Raw genomic sequence first — 19,917 nt, 5'->3', positions numbered from 1 at the left:
TACAAACACACTTACTTGATATCTATATATTGTACTATACTTATTCACAATTAGTATGAAAAACTTATTATAGTAAAAATAAATTTTGGCCATAATGAAATATAAAGCACTTAAATAAAATAAAGTTTAGATAGAGAAAGAAATACTATTTTATGTCTTGATTACAATTTAATACTTGCTGGTATATTCGAGTAGAATTCATTTAATTTGTAGTGGTTATGCTAATTTCTTCAACAAAGTACCACAAGCTGAGCATCTTAACACAACCTAAATTTATCCTCTCACATTCTAGAAGCCACTGCTCTGAGATTATGATGTTTGCAGGGCCAAACTCCCTCTGAAATATCTAGGACTGTGACCTACATTTGTTTGGTCATCATGCAAGCATGCTACTACCTTCCTCATCACTTGACTTTCTTCCATGTTTCTCATATGGTACCTCTTGAATGCATTGTTCTTTCTTATTTAGAGGAGCAAGTCATATTGTGTTAAAGCCCTGTTGAGCTATAAGAACTCCCTCAATTTGGTGACATCCAGAAAATCCCAGTTTCCAAATAGGGATTCAGTCTAAGAAACTGTAGGTTAAGAATTTTATGGGAATACAATTCAACTCCAACCAGAAGCAAATATATTGAATGATTTTTGTTTGTACATAAAAAATATATAGTACCACATGGTTGACAGCATCATCAATTGTCAACTTTCAATATTTTCAGCAACCCATCAATTTCACATTCTGTTCCTTTTCTTGTGCTCAAGATGACCCCTCTGAGGAGGCAGGTTTTCTTTCTTGTTCACATTTTTTCTCTTTCTTTCTCCCCTGCCTGATAGAGTCAGTACTAATGAGAAGCTGTTTGTTTAATTATCAGTCCAGTGAAGAAGTGATATCAGCCTAGATCCTTTGAGAGTTTTGTCTACACTTTAGCTGTCCCAGATTCTAGAAGGGTATTTTCATTATGTCCCCTGGGGAGAAACCATGTGGCTGAGAAGAGAGTTGCAGGCATTTGGAATTGTCAAACCTAGGTCAATTATTCCACCGTGCTTTACTCCTGGACAATAACTTCAACTAGAGCTTGTACCTGACCCACAATTTTGTTGAGAACATTAAGTCTAGTGAAGGTAGCTGTTACTGTACCTTGTAAACGAGTATGCAAATATGAAAGGATGGTACTTGCTTCATCTAGTATGGTTTCTTCTGGGAACTTTGTAGACATACTTGTTGACCAAAAATTATTAATTGAAGAAAGAGACTAAAAGAAAGAAGGAGGCAGAAGATGTTGCCAGATTGAAGATTTGTGCTGGGTCTAAGTTTTAAGAATTGAGCCAGAGGTCCAGGGAGATAACACAAAGAAATAGCATGCATGCTTGCAGGTAAGTAAGTTCAGTCCCTGGCTCTGCCTCTGCATGATCTCTCAGCACCACAGGGATCAATTCATGAACATTACTGGAAATAGCTCCTGAGCACCTGTGGTTGTGACCTCCAAAGAGTAACAAAAATGTTGATCCAGAATTGTATTGTAATATAATGTAATGCTGTTTTTAATAAAATAAGATCCATTAACAAAAATGACTGCATTTATATATTTTTATTTGCATGAATATATATTTAAATCACTTATAAAATATTTACTAGACCAATGTGGAGAAGCACAATAAATGAAATACCGAAGCTAACTGTACATTAGAAAGCAGTTATGGTTGTTGGCTGGCTGTTACAAGAGTGCAGAAGTAAAGCATTTACCTTAAATGTTGTTTATTCAGTTAGATCCCTGGCACCACAGATAGTCTCTTGAGCCCCAGGCATGATTCCTGAGTGTAGAGTCAGAAATAAGCCCTGTACATCACCAGATGTGGCCTCAAATTAAAAATAAAAAGGAAGAAGTTGTTACTTTGTATGCAAGTCATTGTTATCACAGGTAAGTGGTAATGAAAGGCTATTATTTGGATAAGGCTTCAGGGGTCCTCAAATTTTTTAATTTCTTTAGAAAACTTATGATTTTTATATTTGCTTCAATTATGGAATATATCAAAGTAGAATGAAATACATCATCCACTTTTACAATTTTTAACTTTTGATGCCTTTTATTTTTCTTATACCTCTAGTGATTTTCCTCCCTTCCATTCTAAGCATTGAATGTTACTGGGGGAAATTAGGGGTATGTTTCCATAGGGAACTTGAAATAAATGTATTTTATACTCATGCAGGGGTCCTCAAACTTTTTAAACAGGGGGCCAGTTCACTGTCCCTCAGACCATTGGAGGGTCTGACTATAGTAAAAACAAAACTTATGAACGAATTCTTATGCACACTGCATATATCTTATTTTGCAATGAAGAAACAAAACAGATACAAATGCAATATGAGGACCACTGATTTAGAGGAAGAGTAAAATAGAACAAACGTGACCTTTTGTGATATGAAGGTGAAATATTGGTATCTAGGAAATTCATGTCTGATATTAAGGGCTTTGTGGTATACAGAATTATAATATCAAAATCTTCCTGAAAGGTATTTAATAGTAGTTTACAACCTCACTTCTCTGTTTATGCCAATCTTACTTATAATAAAAAATAAATTACCAGAATAAAGTCATTATATGAAGTATAGGGTATTGCTTATGGCATATTTAGGAAGTCATTAAAATTAAAATCCGAGACACAAACTTATAGATATACTGATCTGCTGACTAAAACTTCTAGGGGTGCCCTTAGGAGGCTGAGTCACTACACTGATGAAGCCCTACCAGCTGTGCCCATACTCCACAACTACTGCCATGCACTTGATCCAACTTCACTACTTCTTGATTAATCTATAGATATAGATGCCAAGTCAGTAAAAATTCCAGACACACCATTTTGACGCTGAAAATGTTGGGGACTTTTCAGAGTGGGGGTGGGCAGCCACCTGCTTACACCCCACTTTAATGCCAGAAGCCCCAGCAGCCACGTCCACATCCCAATGCACATCCAGCATTACAGCTTCACCACTAATTAGAAGGAATGGAAGCCATTCCTAGCCATTGAAACTCATCAGTCCAGTTCTACAGATTCTGAACTTCCAGGAGCTTGTGGTTGCATATGCTGACCCTTGACACCACAAATTCCTCAATACTGACATCCCAGTTGGAACTCAGCAAATTAAATGGAAAAGTAACACAGAAGCCACCTAAGCTCAATGAACATAAACAATAACACAGAAGGCTCAAATACCAAAAAAGAACTCAATTACCATCAATTACTTTAATGACACCATTATGAGATATAACAATTTTCATATATCTTAATGAAATATATTTAATGATTTATTAGCCATCTTGTTGTCACAATATAAGATAAATTATTTTGTGCTTGCTAAGGGGGCAGTCTAAAAATGGGTAAGTAAAACTGGAAACAGTGGTGAAGGGAATGGTATACTGGTAGTGGGCTTGGTGTTGGAACATTGAATGCCTGAAACAACAATATTAAGAACAACTTGGTAAACCATGTGGTTTAAGCAAAATTAGAAAATTAAAATGAGTGCTATATAGAAGCATATTAAAGTTCTATAGTTAGATATTTAGTAAAGAAATTGTGCAGAATTTAATGATTAATGTGATTATCATTATGTAAAAATAGGTTGGACTGGACTAGAAATTAGAAATTTAAGAATAATGGTATTGTGAAAATTTAAGCAAAAACATGTCAATAAGTAAAAGCATATGTTTTAAATGAGTTCATCTTTCTTGGAATAGTAACAGTGGTCATCATGAGGGACAAGAAGCTCTGAAAGCATTCTACAATTTAAGGAATATTAATTTTTTTTTTGGTTTTTGGGCCACACCCAGCGATGCTCAGGGGTTACTCCTGGCTGTCTGCTCAGAAATAGCTCCTGGCAGGCACAGGGGACCATATGGGACACCAGGATTCGAACCAACCACCTTTGGTCCTGGATCGACTGCTTGCAAGGCAAATGCCGCTGTGCTATCTCTCCGGGCCCGGAATATTAATTCTTACAGTACCAAGTACAACAAAATTGCAAATATCTAAATCAGGCTGTAGCACTTCCAGGTCACATGGCAGAGTGTTATCCCAAGGTTTAAGCATACTTTCAAAGCATTGCTGTTTTCCATTAAAATCTAATTTATAAAATTAAAAATTAATTTTATGGAAATGAATTTAAATAACTTTACTTCAATGCACTTGATATAATTGAGTTTGTAATGATACTATAATAGGCCTTCCTGTACTGTTATTTAAAAGATGAAGTGAGTGTCTTCTTGTTCTTATACTGTGAGAAAACATCTACAGATGAGGTTTTATAACTTCCACATGGCAATTGCTTTTACCTGGCAAGATACTAGCAGAAGAAAGGGGTGTGCTGAAAGTAGTCATTCATGAAAGGACCCCAATATGTTAGGACCTCCTCAATGGAAGCCAGTCAAAGCAAGTCAGTAGTGAGAGGAGAAATAAAGATCTCACTGTGGAAATAAAACAGGGTGATATGAAGGTTTAATTGAGGTTCCTCTTTTCTTTTTTTTTTAATTTTTTTCAATATCTATTTTTTTCTTTATTTAAACATCTTGATTACAAATATGATTGTGATTAGGTTTCAGTCATGTAAAGAACACCCCCTTTCACCAGTGCAACATTCCCACCACCAATGTCCCAAAGCTCCCTCCATCCCACCCCACTCCCACCTGTACTCTAGACAGGCTTTCCAGTTCCCTCATTCATTCACATGATTATGGTAGTTCTCAGTGTAGTTATTTCTATAACTGCACTCACCACTCTTTGTGGTGAGCTTCATGAAGAGAGCTGGAAGTTCCAGCCCTCCTCTCATTGTCTCTAAAGATTGTTGCAAAAATGACTTTTATTTTTTTTAAAACCCATAGATGAGTGAGGCTATTCTGCATCTCTCTCTCCCCCTCTGACTTATTTCACTCGGCCTGATAGACTCCATGTACATCCATGTATAGGAAAATTTCATGACTTCATCTCTTCTGATGGCTGCATAATATTCCATTGTGTACATGTACCACAGTTTCTTTAGCCATTTGTCTGTTGAAGGGCATCTTAGTTATTTCCAGAGCCTGGCTATTGTGAATAGTGCTGCAATAAATATAGGTGTGAGGAAGGGGTTTTTGTATTGTATTCTTGTGTTCCTAGAGTATATCCCTAGAAGTGGAATAGCTGGGTTGAATGGGAGCTCAATTTCCAATTTTTGGAGGAATCTCCATATCACTTTTCATAAAGGTTGGACTAGACGGCATTTCCACCAGCAGTGGATAAGAGTTCTTTTCTCTCCACATCCCTGCCAGCACTGATTGTTCTCATTTTTTGTGATGTGTGCCAATCTCTGGGGTGTGAGATGGTATCTCATCATTGTTTTGATTTGCATTTCCCTGATGATCAGTGATGAGGAGCATTTTTTCATGTGCCTTTTGGCCATTTGTATTTCTTTTTTTATCAAAGTGTCTTTTCATTTCTTCTCCCCATTTTCCAAGCAAAAATTTTCCCATTTCTTCCCTTTTCCAAGTAAAAATAATGCTTAATTAGGGGCTGGAGGAATAGCTCAGCAGGTAAGGCATTTGCTTGCACAGGGTCAACCCAAGATCCATCTTCAACATCCCATATGGCCTCCTGACTCTGCCAGGAGTGATTTTTTAAATTTATTTTTAAATTAATTTCTTTAAGCCCTGTGGTTACAAACATGTTTGTAACTCAGTTTCCGTCATAAAATGTACACTCCCTTCACTAGTGCAACTTTCCCACCACCAATGTCCTTCATTTCCCTATCCCTCTTCCCCATCTTTTAACTTTCTTTGAGACAGGCATTCTATTTCTCTCTCTCACTATCATTGTAATGGTAGTTGTTCATGAGCCCAACACTATTTATGGTAAGCTTCATATCATGGGCTGGTCCCTCTGCCCTCATCTCTATTGTCTCTGGGTATTATTTCTACGCTGTCTTTTATTTGTCTTAATTCCACAGGTGAGTGAGACTATTCTGCCTATCAATCTCCCTCTGACTAATTGTACTTACTACTAATGTACTCTATGTATATCAATGTGTATACAAATTCATTACTCTATTTTTTTCTAACAGCTGTATAGTATTCTATTTTGTATATGTACCACAATTTATTTAGCCACTTATCTGTTGTCTAATGTCTGTGTCATCTGATATTTCTATGGTCACTAGGGAGGTGTTTGCTTTGAATGATTATCCTTCAACTTTTGACTTTGATTCTATATTTGTTCATACTATTCAGTTGGATTTCAGCTTTTTGATCCATTTTATCACTGTGTGTCTCTTAACTGGTGCATTTCATCCATTGACATTGAGAGAGATAATTTTCATGTGTTTTAGTATCATGTTTTTTAGGAGTTTGGTGTGTCTGTTGGTATGTCTTGTCTTAAAATAGATCTTTCAGTTCATCTTTTTAAATCTAGTTTTGAGTCTGTAAAGTTTCTGAACTATTGTTCACAGATAACCACGAAGCTCTGTATCCTTTATTCAAACCTTAAAGTAAATCTTACTGAGTAAAGTACTCTTGGCAAAGGATTCATTTCGTTAATTTTTTTACTATATCCCACCACTTCCTTTGGGCTTTGAGTTTTCTTGTGACAAATCTATTATAAGTGTTAAGGATGCCTCTTTGTATGTAATTTTTCTTTTTAATCTTTTCTGCTTTAAGTATTCTATTTCTATTTGTGGGATTAATCATTGTGACTAAGATATGTCTTGGGGTGCTTTTCTTTGAATCTCTTTTGGCTGCTACTCTTTGGGCATGCAGGACTTGATTGTATGCACACTTTAGTTCCGAGAGGTTTTTTTTTTTATTGCAATATGTTCTTCACTGTTTATTCTTCTTAGGGATTGTCTTCCTAGGTCTCTGGGACTCCAAAGATTCTCATGTTGTTTCTACTGGGTTTATCAAAGACATATTTGTTTATTCATATTCTTTGATTGTCTTCTTAGGTCTCTGGGACTCCAAAGATTCTCATGTTGTTTCTACTGGGTTTATCAAAGACATATTTGTTTATTCATATTCTTTGATTGTCTCTTAGGTCTCTGGGACTCCAAAGATTCTCATGTTGTTTCTGCTGAGTTTATCAAAGACTTATATTTGTTTATTCATATTCTTTGAGGATTTTTTCCATTACCTGATTGTTTTAAAGCTTTATTCCCACTTCTGTTGTATGGAGTTGTCAGGCATCTCATATTCCAGCTCACTGATTCTTTCCTTGGCTGCTGTTACTCTGTTGGAGAGACTTTCTAGTGAGGTTTTCATTTGACCAACCAAGCTTTTCAATCCTGTTACTTTAGTATTATGTCTTCTCATTTCTATTTTCATTTCCTCTTGATTCTTATTTGTGTTCCATTCATTTTTTTCCATACTTTCTTTGAGCTCTACTAACATCTTCTATATTTCTTTTCTAAAGTCTTTATCTTAGAGGCTAAATAGGTGGTTTGTACTCTTCTGGTCATCAGAGCCACCATTTTCAATCTCTTAGTATAGTGGAAACCTTCATTTATTCCCCCATTGTCACGATTGCAGTGTGGTGTTTTCTACGTGCCATGCTGGAGTTCATTAACTAGGAGATGTTCATGTCCACTGAGAGAAGCAGAGAGGCTGTGCTCCTCTGGCTCTATCTGGACATTACCAAACAGACTCTTTTTTTCTGCCTCACTCCTTAACAGAGAGAGTCGCTTACCTGGAGCTTTTTGAGCACCTCCAAAGAGACTCCTTGGTAGTAGGGGATCAATTACATGGTGACAATGCTGTCTAGGCTCCCCAGACTCCCTTCCCTGCTTCAGTCCTTGGTGGCAGGGGTTGCTAATTGGTGACTCTCTGGGAACTGAAAAACAGACTATTTTTCCTGCCTCAGTCCTTGATGGCATGGAGGAGTCCATTAGCTAACTATACTTTCTGAGTGCTTCCAAACAACTTCTTTTTCTGCCTCTGTCCTCTCGCTTACCTGGCACTTTCAGGGGGCCTCCAAACAGACTCTTTCCTTGTCTGTGTATTCAAAGTTGGGATGGCTTATATCAGGAGTGATTCTTGAGTATAGAACCAGGAGTAACTCCTAAGCACCACCAGGTGTGTCCCAAAAACCAAATAATAAAAATATTAATATTAATAAATAAGCATTTGATCAGTTTCCATGGTAAGAGACAGTGTCCAAAGGAACATGTCTTTCCTTTCTCCATGTTCAGAACTACATTTGTTTTGACATTTTCAATAGTCTGCATTAGTGAAAACACCATAGAGAGGAAGTTTTGGGACATAGATGTGTGCCTGTGGCTTCATATTCTGTGTCTGATATAAGACTCTGACTTTAGAAAAGGAAATGACCACAGAACAGTTACTCTGAAATTCATTATCCTATTGGCCAAAGACTTCACTTCCCATAGCTGTACCAGAAAGTGACTAGTGAGGCAGTTTTTCTGCAGCAAAGCTTAGCCAGGGATAGACAGATAGCTTGTCTGACAACTGGCTTTAGAAACCCAATTGCTTTGTCTAACCTTCCTTCAACTATGAAGATAGCAAAGGACACTTTTGCCAAACCTTATTCACTTTTTAATGGAGTCAGATGAATCACATAGTTTCCTATCCTCTCCTAATAAAAGTCTAACAAATCTACTCTCATCTTGGCATCCATTTCTCAGAGGATGTAAAGGATGAGAGGAAGAGAGAGACAGATTATGGGGAGACATAGATGGAGACAGAGAATTATAGATCAGAGGGGTTTCAAGGACCACACTCAGTGATGCTTGGGGAGAGGGTGTGAGGATCGCAATTGGAAGGGGATGATCAGCCTGGCAGCAACTTATCAGGCCTCATAGTTCATTGCTCCATTAGTGGTGAATTGTTGAGTCCCAGCAGTGCCTGAGGAGGTAGGAAGGGTGGCGGAAATCAGTGTTACCACTAGGTTTCTGAGGAGCTGTTTGGTGCCAGAAATCAAACTCAAGGCCTTGCACCTGCTAGAAATGTGCTCTACCACTTACTCTATATCTCCAGTACAATATGAATTTTGATTAATAATTTTTACCATTTCATAGACACTACCTCTGTCCATCTCTTTGCTCTATGGGGCAGGATGAAATGTGTTTGCTTGGTTGGGGAGATACCAACAGTGCTAGAGCCCACCAGTACTTGGGTGCTGTGGCCATATCCTTGCTTTTACAAAAATATTTGATATTGCAAGCAATAGGGTGATTGCTTTGCATGCTGCAGACCCAAATTTGATCCCCAGCACCTCATATGGTGCCCCAAGCTTGCAGCAGGAGTGATACATGAGTGCAGATACATCTCATTTGGGGGGTTTTTTGGTTTGTTTTTTTTTTTTTTTTTTTTGGTTTTTCGGGCCACACCCGTTTGATGCTCAGGGATTACTCCTGGCTAAGTGCTCAGAAATCGCCCCTGGCTTGGGGGGATCAAATGGGACGCTGGGGGATCGAACCACGGTCCTTCCTTGGCTAGTGCTTGCAAGGCAGACACCTTACCTCTAGCACCACCTCACCGGCCCCATATTTTTATATTTATTTGAGAAAAATATGTTTAAACCATGCCACAGTAATTTTTATTGAAATACCTTCAAAAAAAACTCACCATATATCACACCTACCATTTCTTTTCTTACCCCTCTATGCAGAAGTAATATATTCCCTCTTTTAATGTGATTTGATAGGTTATCTTGGGAGGTGGGGGTCTGGAAATGTATACATAGGCTAAGCTATATAGCATTTCCAGACCCTCCTACAAATAACCTACAAATCAGAATACTCTCCTTTTCCACAGCAAAGTAAATCTGGGAGGAGTTTCTGGATAAGTTTCTTTGATAAATGGGCCCCAGGACACTTTTCTCCTCATATGGACAGCCGGAAGAGGTAAACATTTAGCCAGCAGCATCCCTCCTCATTCCAGAACATCAGAAGATAAAAAATAGCCAGCTACATCTGTGTTCTCTTAATTCTTCTCCTGACATCATAAATGACCTAGGCCTTCTCACTCCTCCTCTCATCTCCTATTGATTGCAAGCAACAGAGATTGAATCCAGATCACTAATTCCAAAGGCAATGTGTTGGCAAAATATGTGAAGCTCTCAGTCTACGAAAACTGAAGGGTTAGTCTTTGAGAAGTTCCAGGGCTGAGCTGCAAAACTATAGCAAGGTTCTCTTACAGGAATATCAGTTAGTTACTGAAGGTTATTCCTGCCTTCTGAAGATTCAGGCATTGGGAGAGAGACAACCACTCTGAGACAGTACTGAGGCAGAAAGAGCCTATAGACTTTTTATTACAATAGGCAGCCCCCCCGAATTTTATTCTCATATAACACATAATTAGTATATTTGAGATCTGAGAAAAGGAGCTATTAATGTTGGAGTACAGATACTTAATTTTAAAAACTAAGTATCCAGCATACCCCATTTATCATTGATGGTACCTTGTTTGTATATGTGCAGAGGCCTACAGTTATTAGAAGATAATTTAGCTGTTGCCCAAAGTGAAAGAAAATTTTTTAGGTCAAAAGTGTAGTTATGGGGCCGGAGAGATAACACAGCGGTGTTTGCCTTGCAAGCAACCGAACCAGGACCTAAGGTGGTTGGTTCGAATCCCCGGCGTCCATTTGGTCCCCTGTGCCTGCCAGGAGCTATTTCTGAGCAGACAGCCAGAAGTAACCCCTGAGCACTGCCGGGTAGTTATTTCCCCAAGAGCAGACCTGAATGGCAGTTGTTCTTAAGTTTCTTTTTTAACCAATGGTTAGGGTTTTTGTTCAACTATCTTGTTGTTACACCATCCATTTCTCTTCAAAAGTGTCTCACTTACTTTTTGATATTTATTTATTTTGTTTGTTTGTTTATTTGTTTTTGGGTCACACCCAGCAGTGCTCAGGGGCCAATCCTGGCTCTACGCTCAGAAATCGCCCCTGCAGGTTCGGGGAACCATACAGGATGCCGGGATTCGAATCACCATCCTTCCTCACGCAAGGCAAACGCCTTACCTCCATGCTATCTCTCCGGCCCTCTTTTTGATATTTCTTATAGACTTCATGATTCTCCAGACAGGTTTTTTTTTTTGTGTGTGGGGAGGTCTTTGTGTGTATTTTGGTTTTGTCTGATTATCAGAGGTGATAATAACTGTATTAACAACAAATATGAGGACTGAGAAATTCCTCAGAAAAAATCATCTATGCAGCTTTCTCTCTCTCTCTCTCTTTCTCTCTCTCTCTCTCTCTTACTTTCTCTCTCTGAATCCACATAAAATTTTCCCTTAATAGAAGTGTTCCATTGATTTGTGTTATTTTACCTACTGAGTCTCCAGCACTTATTATATCTTGCTTAACATTGAATTTCTCTGCCTGATTTTTATTTTAAGCAAACTAGATTGAACTAACATCTGTTTGTTCAACACAGGCAGAAATGACTGTTCTTGGGGAAAAAAATCTAAAGCAAGAGTGTAAATGAAATGAATGTAGCTTCCACTGAAGAAAAGACTTGGAATTTGTGGAGAAGAAATTCCAGCATGGTGACATGCAGTTGATATTCGTGTAATATTGAACAATTGTCATTGCAGGTAAAGATAGCCTTGCAACAAGAAGGATTCAATCGAAAAAAGAGAGGGTATAGAGACATCAATGAGATCGACATCAACATGAACGATCCTCTATTTACAAAGCAATGGTATCTGGTAAGTGTCTTTGTGTTATTCTACTGATTCTCATCTTGAGATTTCAGATAAAAAATGTATTTACAGTCGCTCTTATGTTCTGTGGGATATCAGTCAGCATCCATCTCAATGAATCTCTCAGTCCCCTCTAGTCTATATTGATTTTCTATCACCAGCCCTGCATGTCATTCTCTAATATGCTTCTTCTGGATTTGCTAAATAGCCATGATCTTCTACGGTCAGAGTTACTACCAGTTACAGATCAGAATTTCCGAACTCTAAAAGGAACATCATCAGTACATACACAGACAGGCAAAAGCAAGGGATAATGAAGTCAAAGGTATGGGAAGAATGAGCTGGGGTCTCACCAAGAAAATTAATGGAAGGACTAAAATCATCAGCATAGAAAATAAACCAAGGTGACTTCAGAAAGAATGATCAAAGGAGCTCAAAGAACAAAGTAACAAAAGAAGCAAATAATAGTACTTTCTAAATTAATGGCGTAAAATCATTTCCATGGGTTTTAATTAACACAGAATTCAAACTACAGAAACTTATTCTGTCTGGTGAAATGAATAATTTCTGTTCACCAATAGTTCTTTATTATTCATTTGGATAAGTTGTATTATGTTTAAAAGGGAACCCATAACTTCAAACCTTCTCAAATATGCCCAGTGCCTTAAAAATCTCTCAGGGACTTGGGTGGCCTAACTTCCATCTCAATTTTCTGCTCCTAGCCTTTGTTTTCATGACTACCACAAAAAGAATAAAAAAAAACCACACACCAGCTCTTAAAGCTTCTTCTTTTATGTGAAAAATGAATATCATCACATTCCATTGACCAAAGCCAGTCATAGGACCATGCTAATCTCCAAAGGAACAGAGAAAAGTATTCTTGATCTGTGTTTAAGATGTGGCATTTTTATAAAAAAAAAAAAAAACACTAGTGACTCTCAATGTTTTACCAGTGCCAACAGATTACTATGGGCTTCTGACAATATAAACTCTGACTTGCTAATTTGTTTATTGTCATTAACTATTAAGACACTATAATTATATAATTATTTCATAGTTGAGTTTTAGGTATACAATTCTTGGCAGCATTCAACACAATAGTTGGGATATGGAATAGGTTCCCAAAAGCAGATGAAAGTGAGGTATAAATACATTAAAATGGAATAATATGCAGCTCCATAGAATAATAAAATTATGAAATTTGCTGCAATCTGGGTGAAAATAAAGGAGTCAGAAGGACAAATAACAAATATTTAACTTAACTGAAGTATATAAATACAGAATAGAAGGAGGGAATGCATGACTTCACTGTTTTTTGTTTTATTTTTGACTTCACTGTTTTTTGTTTTATTTTTGACTTCACTGTTTTTAAAGAAAATACCTTTGAGAAAGTCTGCACCAAAAAAAAAAAAAGATACATAGCAAACCATTGACTCCTCCTGGTGAAGAGAAAACTTTCATTCAAATATGTAAAACCAAAACATGTGAGGTACTCTAAGGTATAAAAAAACTACAAGAGCAAGCATTTAATTTTTATTGAGGAGGATTTAGTCCAATGGTAGTTCTACAGGGTTTAAAAAGCAAACAAGATATAATAGTGGCAGGGTTGAAATATTTTACCTAAACAGAAAAATATCAATTGTTGTATATCAAGAAATAGAGAAGTAAGGCTAGCAGATGTGAGTGGGTAAAACACCCAAAAGTACTACTTCATGGAGATGATGCCTCTAAGCCAGCCCTAGAATGTCATGGTTGCAAAGTATAAAGATAATATTTACTCAGTATCCTACTACACCAACTAATGAAATTCTGCTTTTGGATCTCTGTGACCAGATCAATACAGGGCAAGCTGATGGCACTCCAGGCCTGGATTTGAATGTGGCAGAAGCTTGGGAACTGGGTTATACTGGAAAAGGTGTTACTATTGGAATTATGGATGATGGTGAGTATTTCAAAGCTTTAAACTTCTTAGGAGTGAGTGTGCCATTGCAGATCTTCAGAATTTAAAAGACACATTGTTTAGAGAGGTTGGTCAGAAAAGGAATAACAAGTGCTGGCTGTAATGCAAAATCTTCACCATCTTTCAAATCAGTGACCCCTGTTGGATGCCTTCTGTGATGCTGTTCCTGAACTACCTGCAGATGAAACCCCTGTAGAGCTTTATATTCCAGGGAACCCCATAATAGAGTAATTATTCTGGGGAGTCTCCTTGAAGCTGTATGCTTTGGAGAGATAGTATTCCAGATAAGGAAGCACAAAGAAGGGTGGCATCCCTGATGATTAGTGACTCCTAATCAGGCTTAACTCTGAGGCATGCCCTCCTCCCTCACCAAGAACTCTAATTAAAGAAGATAAAACTTATCAATACTAAATTTCTCCTGAAATATCCCTAAGCCTCCATATTCATGCTTAACTTCTCCCTGGCGCCTCACTTATCCCTGGCTTTGCTTCTTCTATGTCCTATTACCCTGAAGGAATCCCTGTTCCTCTCATCTTCTATAAGCATTGTATAAAGCATCTCTGGTCATCAACATGAAACCTGTTCTTCCCTTGTCATCAACTGTGGGAAATCACTCAACTGTACTTTTTTATTCTAACTTTGCTTCTGCCTTACTTTATGTCATGTGCTGAATCTGTTCTTGTTTTCTGTCCCTTCTGCCACATCCATTCTGCCCAGAGGAGTAGCCATGACCCAGGTGTGAACATTCATATTGAAATTCTATTGAAAACTAAACAAATAAAAATTAAATTACTTAATTACATTATCTCCATCTTTCAAGTGCTCAATAAACATATGAGGCAATCATAAGTTTTTAGTAAGTTGAAGAATGAATAAATGGAACTTTTCAGAATTCAACTGTAGTTTTTTATTTTAACTTTGTTTCTGCCTTACTTTATATCATATGCTGAACCTGTTCCTGTTTATTATCCCATCCTCCACAATCATAAATGCTATCAGAGTAGCTATGACCCAAGTATAAACATTCACGTTGAAATTTCTTTTTTCTTTTTTCTTTTTTTTTTTTTTTTTTTTTTTTTTGGCTTTTGGATCACACCCTGCAGCACTCAGGGTTATTCCTGGCTCTGTGCTCAGAAATCACTCCTGGCAGGCTCGGGGGACCATATAGGATGCCAGGATTCAAACCACTGTCCTTCTGCATGCAAGGCAAACACCTTACCTCCATGCTATCTCTCTGGTCCCTCATGTTGAAATTTTACTTAAAACTAAACACAATTAAAATTCAATTTCTTAATTAAATTATCTTCATTTTTTAAGCACTCAATAAACACATGAGGTAATCAGCTATAGAAATTTAATTCTATTCATATTATCACAGTAATTTCCATTAGATAGTATGACTCTCCATTTAGAAATAGTTTTTAGTTGCAGGACTAGGGTTTGAGAAATTTGGACATTATTGCTTGTTCCTTTTAAAATAAACCCTTACAAACCAAGCTTTGATAACATTTTCTTTCACATGTCCCCCAATAAATTATTCTACCTTATATGCTTAGCAGAGTAGCATTTTCTCCAGTTCAAAATATGAAAGCAAATGAGATTTTCTACCAACACATGTCCTTGGCTCTAACAAGATTCTGGCAACTGCCCTGTAGCATCACAATGGGGATATTCCATTGCCTTCATCAGCCATCTGGGTCCTCCAGTAAAAGCTCCACCAGGCAGGACTGCACCAATTATACACAAATCCTGTATAAAGATGAAACAATGGGGACTTTCCTTTCTGAGGATCCTCTAGGAACACTATGTTCTCGAAACAAGCCTTTGAAGCAGAATTGCTAGGGAAAAGAGAGCTGCCAGGCTTAAAAATCAATGCTGTCTTTGTGTAGGCTTATTAAATATCAACATAAAAACAATACTCAGTGTTCTTTGATGTGTGAAAAGTTTTGAAGTATATGTGAAAGCTTTGACCATATGGTAGAGCATTCACAAACAAGAAGCTCTGCCCTAGAGTGAATATATGTGCCTTCATGTTAGTAACCTACCATCATTTCTTCCTTCCTAAGGCTTTGAAGCCAAAGTATTGAGACCTGTTCATCTAGGAGAAAGAGACATCTAGTTTTGGAATAAATCTCTCTAGAATATATCATCATGACAACATATTTACACTGGGATGATGATGTGATTCATAGTGAAATCAGTGGCACAATGTGGCCACAGCCAGGCACATGTTCTTATAAGCTCTCCCTGAGTTTTGAGATGCCTTTTCAGAATTCTTTAACTGAAGCCCCTTGACTTTCATCCTCCCTTCTGAAGACAGTAAAGAGGAGGATTACTCCTTATTGACAGTTTCCCATTTCCTGGCTAGAAGTTTAAGTACTTTAAAAAGCCTTTAGGACTAGAGCAGTAATACAGTGGGCAGGGCTCTTGCCTTGCATGTGGTCAACCATTCTAGTGTCAGGGATCATTCCTGGTTGGGCTCAGGGAAACATATAAAGTGCCAGGTTTGAACCCCGGTTGACTGCATGCAAGATAGTCATCTATTTTACTGTCTTTTCAGCCCACAAATATAGTATTTTGGGAAGAATCAGTAGTGCCCATGGAAAGACTCTGTGGTTTGGGATAACATTTTTCTAGGTCCAGGCTTACCTCTTGTTTTTTAGTCATAGATTACTTCTAGAAATTCTTAAGAGATCATATACAGTACTTGTGATTGTGATTAAAATGGGATTGGCTGTGTGCAAGTCAACTGCCTTATTAACCTCTGCACTATTCATCCAGTTTACCATTGTCTATTTTCATACCTAGTATCTTTGTAAAAATTCTCCTTCACTTTTCTTTGCTGTTGTTTTTCTGATGTGAAGAATTTGTAAACTTTTGAGCTTGCTGGAGGCCCATACTTGGCTACAGTGCTTGCACATATAGTTGGAGTGCTCACTTAGGCTTGCTTTCTAAGTGCCAGGGACTTGTTATACCAGGAATCTCATTCATATCTCTGTGGATGGTACTTGGTGATGTGGGGCATTTGGATGATGCTGGGACTTATCCTCAGTACTTTCTCTTCAGCTTCTCTCATTATTGGACAAAGAAGAGCAGATAGAAGTGTCCATTGAATTGGCCTTAACTGTTATACTAAAAGGGTGTGGCTTCCCTCTTTCCTGGTAGGCTCACAGGCTTTCTTTTCTACATGTTCTCCTTTGCAAAGTGGCTGGATTTCTTACCTAATCTTCAGGACCCTCCAAAAAGATAACCTAAGACATAATAAACATGTTTCCAGTCCCTTTCTCTTAGAAGAATGTATAGGTAACCATCACTCTGTCACTTCTGTTGGATAAACAATCTCAGCACCAGTTCAAATTCTCAGAGAAGACTAATAACTTCTTCTTCCCAGCATGGAGTGAGACTGAGGATTTGAAACTATCTTTTATGTGCCAGCTGCCCATTCAATATGATGATAGAAAAAAAGATGACTCACAAGACATTCTTTAAATCTACTGTTGAGCAGCTAGCTGATCTGGGGCATGAGTAGTCGCCCATACAACAAGGACAAAAACAGATGTTAATTCCCATCTTAGCATGAAACTGGGCATCCTACTTCAACACCTAGAAATGGGGAGCATACCCAGCTCTACCCAAGCCTAAAATTGCTTATGTAACTAGGGTAAAAAGAGGAAAATTCCTATTGAAATGTGTAATCTGGGAGTCGTAGTGATAGTACAGCAGTGCTTATTGGTGCTTGCCAATGAGTACATTCAACTGGCCAAAGTTCAATTCCCAGCACCACACATTGTTAACTGAGCCCTATCAGGGGGTTTACATTAATATAGAAGCAAGAGTGAGCCCTGAGTACTACCAGGTGAGGTCCCAAAACAAAACAAACAAAAAAGCCTAACTCAAGTGTTCCTTTCAGTAGGACAAAGCTATCACTCTAGCCTAGATTTACAATGCATATGGTAAAGTTGTCCATGATGTAAGAAATTAATTACATGTTTCTAATCCAATAGAGTGATTGAATTACTGTGTCAAGCATACCTTACTATTCTCACCTCTATCTGGTGAGAAGAAAGCAAGCACAGAAAGGCCAAGTAGTTTGCCTGAAATCTCACAACTGGTAATGAAAGGCCAACTAGTGTTCCAAGTAGGGTTAAAAACTGGCTGATATTTTTAGGGGGATAGATGTTCAATTTTAATAACTATTTTTAAAAAAGCATATATCTTGGAGTTGCAGAGAGAGTACAGAGGGTGAGGCACTTGCCTTGTACATGGCCAACCCAATTTCAATCCCCAATATTCATATGGCCCCCTGAGCCCTCCAGGAGTGATCTATGAGTGCAGGCCCAAGAGTGACTCCTAAGCTTCCCTGGCTGGGGTCTAAAACTGCAAAATTACAAATTAAAAAATATAAATAAAAACAGACTTAAATTAAAAAAATTTTTATTTTCCCCTTCACATTCCACAGACCTCTATGAGCAGTCCGCATGTCTGCTAGAACCAGTATATGCTCATAGATCATAATTCAACAACTGCTGGGTAATAACAAAATGGGCCAGGGTCCAGGAGAGAGCACAGCACTCCCACTGGGAGACATGAGGTCTCAGGCTTTCCGGAAAGCCATATGCAGGGGAGACAAGCATCAGCTCCCAGCTGGGATACCTCTCAGAAACCTATTTCCCTTGGTCTAATAGCTTTTCTCTCTGAGCTGTGCTCCTCTTATTATTTTCACACCAGAGAATGCGTTCCTAATCCATTGCTATCCATGCCCTGTTAAATAATAATCACTTTGCCATCCCAGAGCCAGTTTCACTTCCGAAGAAATGCCAGTGGATGCTTTAGAAATGTCAGGATTTCCACAAATCTCTCTTAGATTGCTGTTCTCATGAGCCATCCATCTTGCGGTCACTACACCCCCTTAGTGATGTCACTGATGTCAGAAATGTTATCCTGGGGTTTCAAACTCTAATAGATTTCTCTTCTCTTCCGATTCTGGTGGCAGTTGTCTTTCCTCTATGGGAAGGCAGGTTCTCTTTATCAGAGGAATGGAAATGCAAAGAAGGGGCCTCAAACGTACCACTTACCACCCCTTCCATGTATCCCATGTGTACCTTCAGGGGAATCATAGCAGCTCCCCTGACCTATACATATGTCCTGAGTCAAGGAGTAACCCGTGCTATTGTGTTTTCACAGGGATCGACTATCTCCACCCAGACCTGGCCTCCAATTACGTAAGTACAAACCTGACCTCTATAGGAAAATGCAGATTAGATAGTCTTGCAACTCTCCTCATGTAAATTACATGTGCCCTAACACACACAGTTTCATATTCATGCAGGTACACGCATGCATGCACACACACAGGGACACGCACACACACACACACAACACACACACACACACACACAATAAGAACTTCCCATATTTGGAGTCTCATTTTCAGCCAGAAAAAGAACAGGGTGGGACCAGGGCCAGGTGTTAGTGGATAACTGTGGAAGAGAAGTCATAGTCAGAAAAAAGAGTGCAAATAAAAGGGGTCTAGAAATGAGTAAGGAATAGAGATTCAGCAAGATTTTAAAATCAACTCTGGCCAAAGAAATTTATTTGAAGGGTGGAAAATAACCATTTGGGTTCCTCTCAGATCAACTTGAGGACAAAAAGCTAAAACATGTGGCAATTCAAATAGAAAGAGTAGCTTTTTGAAAGCAAGAGCATTGGCTTTAGAAAAATATTTGTGAACTTATGATCATTTTATATCTATTTTCCTCCCACAATAGAACTGATAGCATTTAGTGTTCAGTATCCTTTGATAAATAAGAAATATTAAAAGAATCATTATAGTCTGCTCTGTTAAAAGCACATGCCTTAACTTTTGACCCAATAAGTGACACTACAACTTACAAATTTGGCAGGACAGCCCACTCAATAGGCTGAACACATCTTTACATGTGGGAGGCCCAGTTTCAAGCCCTGGCACTGCCAAACCCCCCAAACACTAACACAAAAAAAATAACAAAACATGCAAACTCTTTAAACGTAAGTGATGGCTTCAATCACATAGAGTGCACTATTTAAGCATCAACGTGTTTAAGAACGTTTTCCAAACTATTACATTACAAAGTACAACTTTCTCCATAACCAGAAATCAGTACTTTTTAAATGTTTTCATATCAGTCAAATATTCATTTAGACAGAAAAAAAAGTGTTTAGCAGCAAGTGTCTAGGGTTCAACACTTCAAGTCATTTATCTTTAAAGATGTCTATGTCCACATGGCAAAAAGAGAATGTTCATTTGCA

At 38.0% G+C, this 19,917-nt stretch overlaps 1 protein-coding gene across 1 annotated transcript in view; it reads left to right on the top strand.

The window, feature by feature from the left end:
• Positions 1-19,917, top strand: part of PCSK2 (proprotein convertase subtilisin/kexin type 2) — a 296,376-nt gene that overhangs the window by 163,982 nt on the left and 112,477 nt on the right. Inside the window, exons 3-5 of the mRNA XM_049774336.1 lie at positions 11,562-11,675; positions 13,503-13,611; positions 18,814-18,851. Coding sequence (XP_049630293.1) covers positions 11,562-11,675; positions 13,503-13,611; positions 18,814-18,851 — 261 coding nt within the window. The remainder of the gene's footprint in view (positions 1-11,561; positions 11,676-13,502; positions 13,612-18,813; positions 18,852-19,917) is intronic.

The sequence above is a fragment of the Suncus etruscus genome, chromosome 6 (assembly GCF_024139225.1).
Source record: "Suncus etruscus isolate mSunEtr1 chromosome 6, mSunEtr1.pri.cur, whole genome shotgun sequence".
NCBI lineage: Eukaryota > Metazoa > Chordata > Mammalia > Eulipotyphla > Soricidae > Suncus > Suncus etruscus.
The sequence above is the reverse complement of the archived record's forward strand: the minus strand, read 5'-3'. Positions and strand labels throughout refer to the sequence as shown.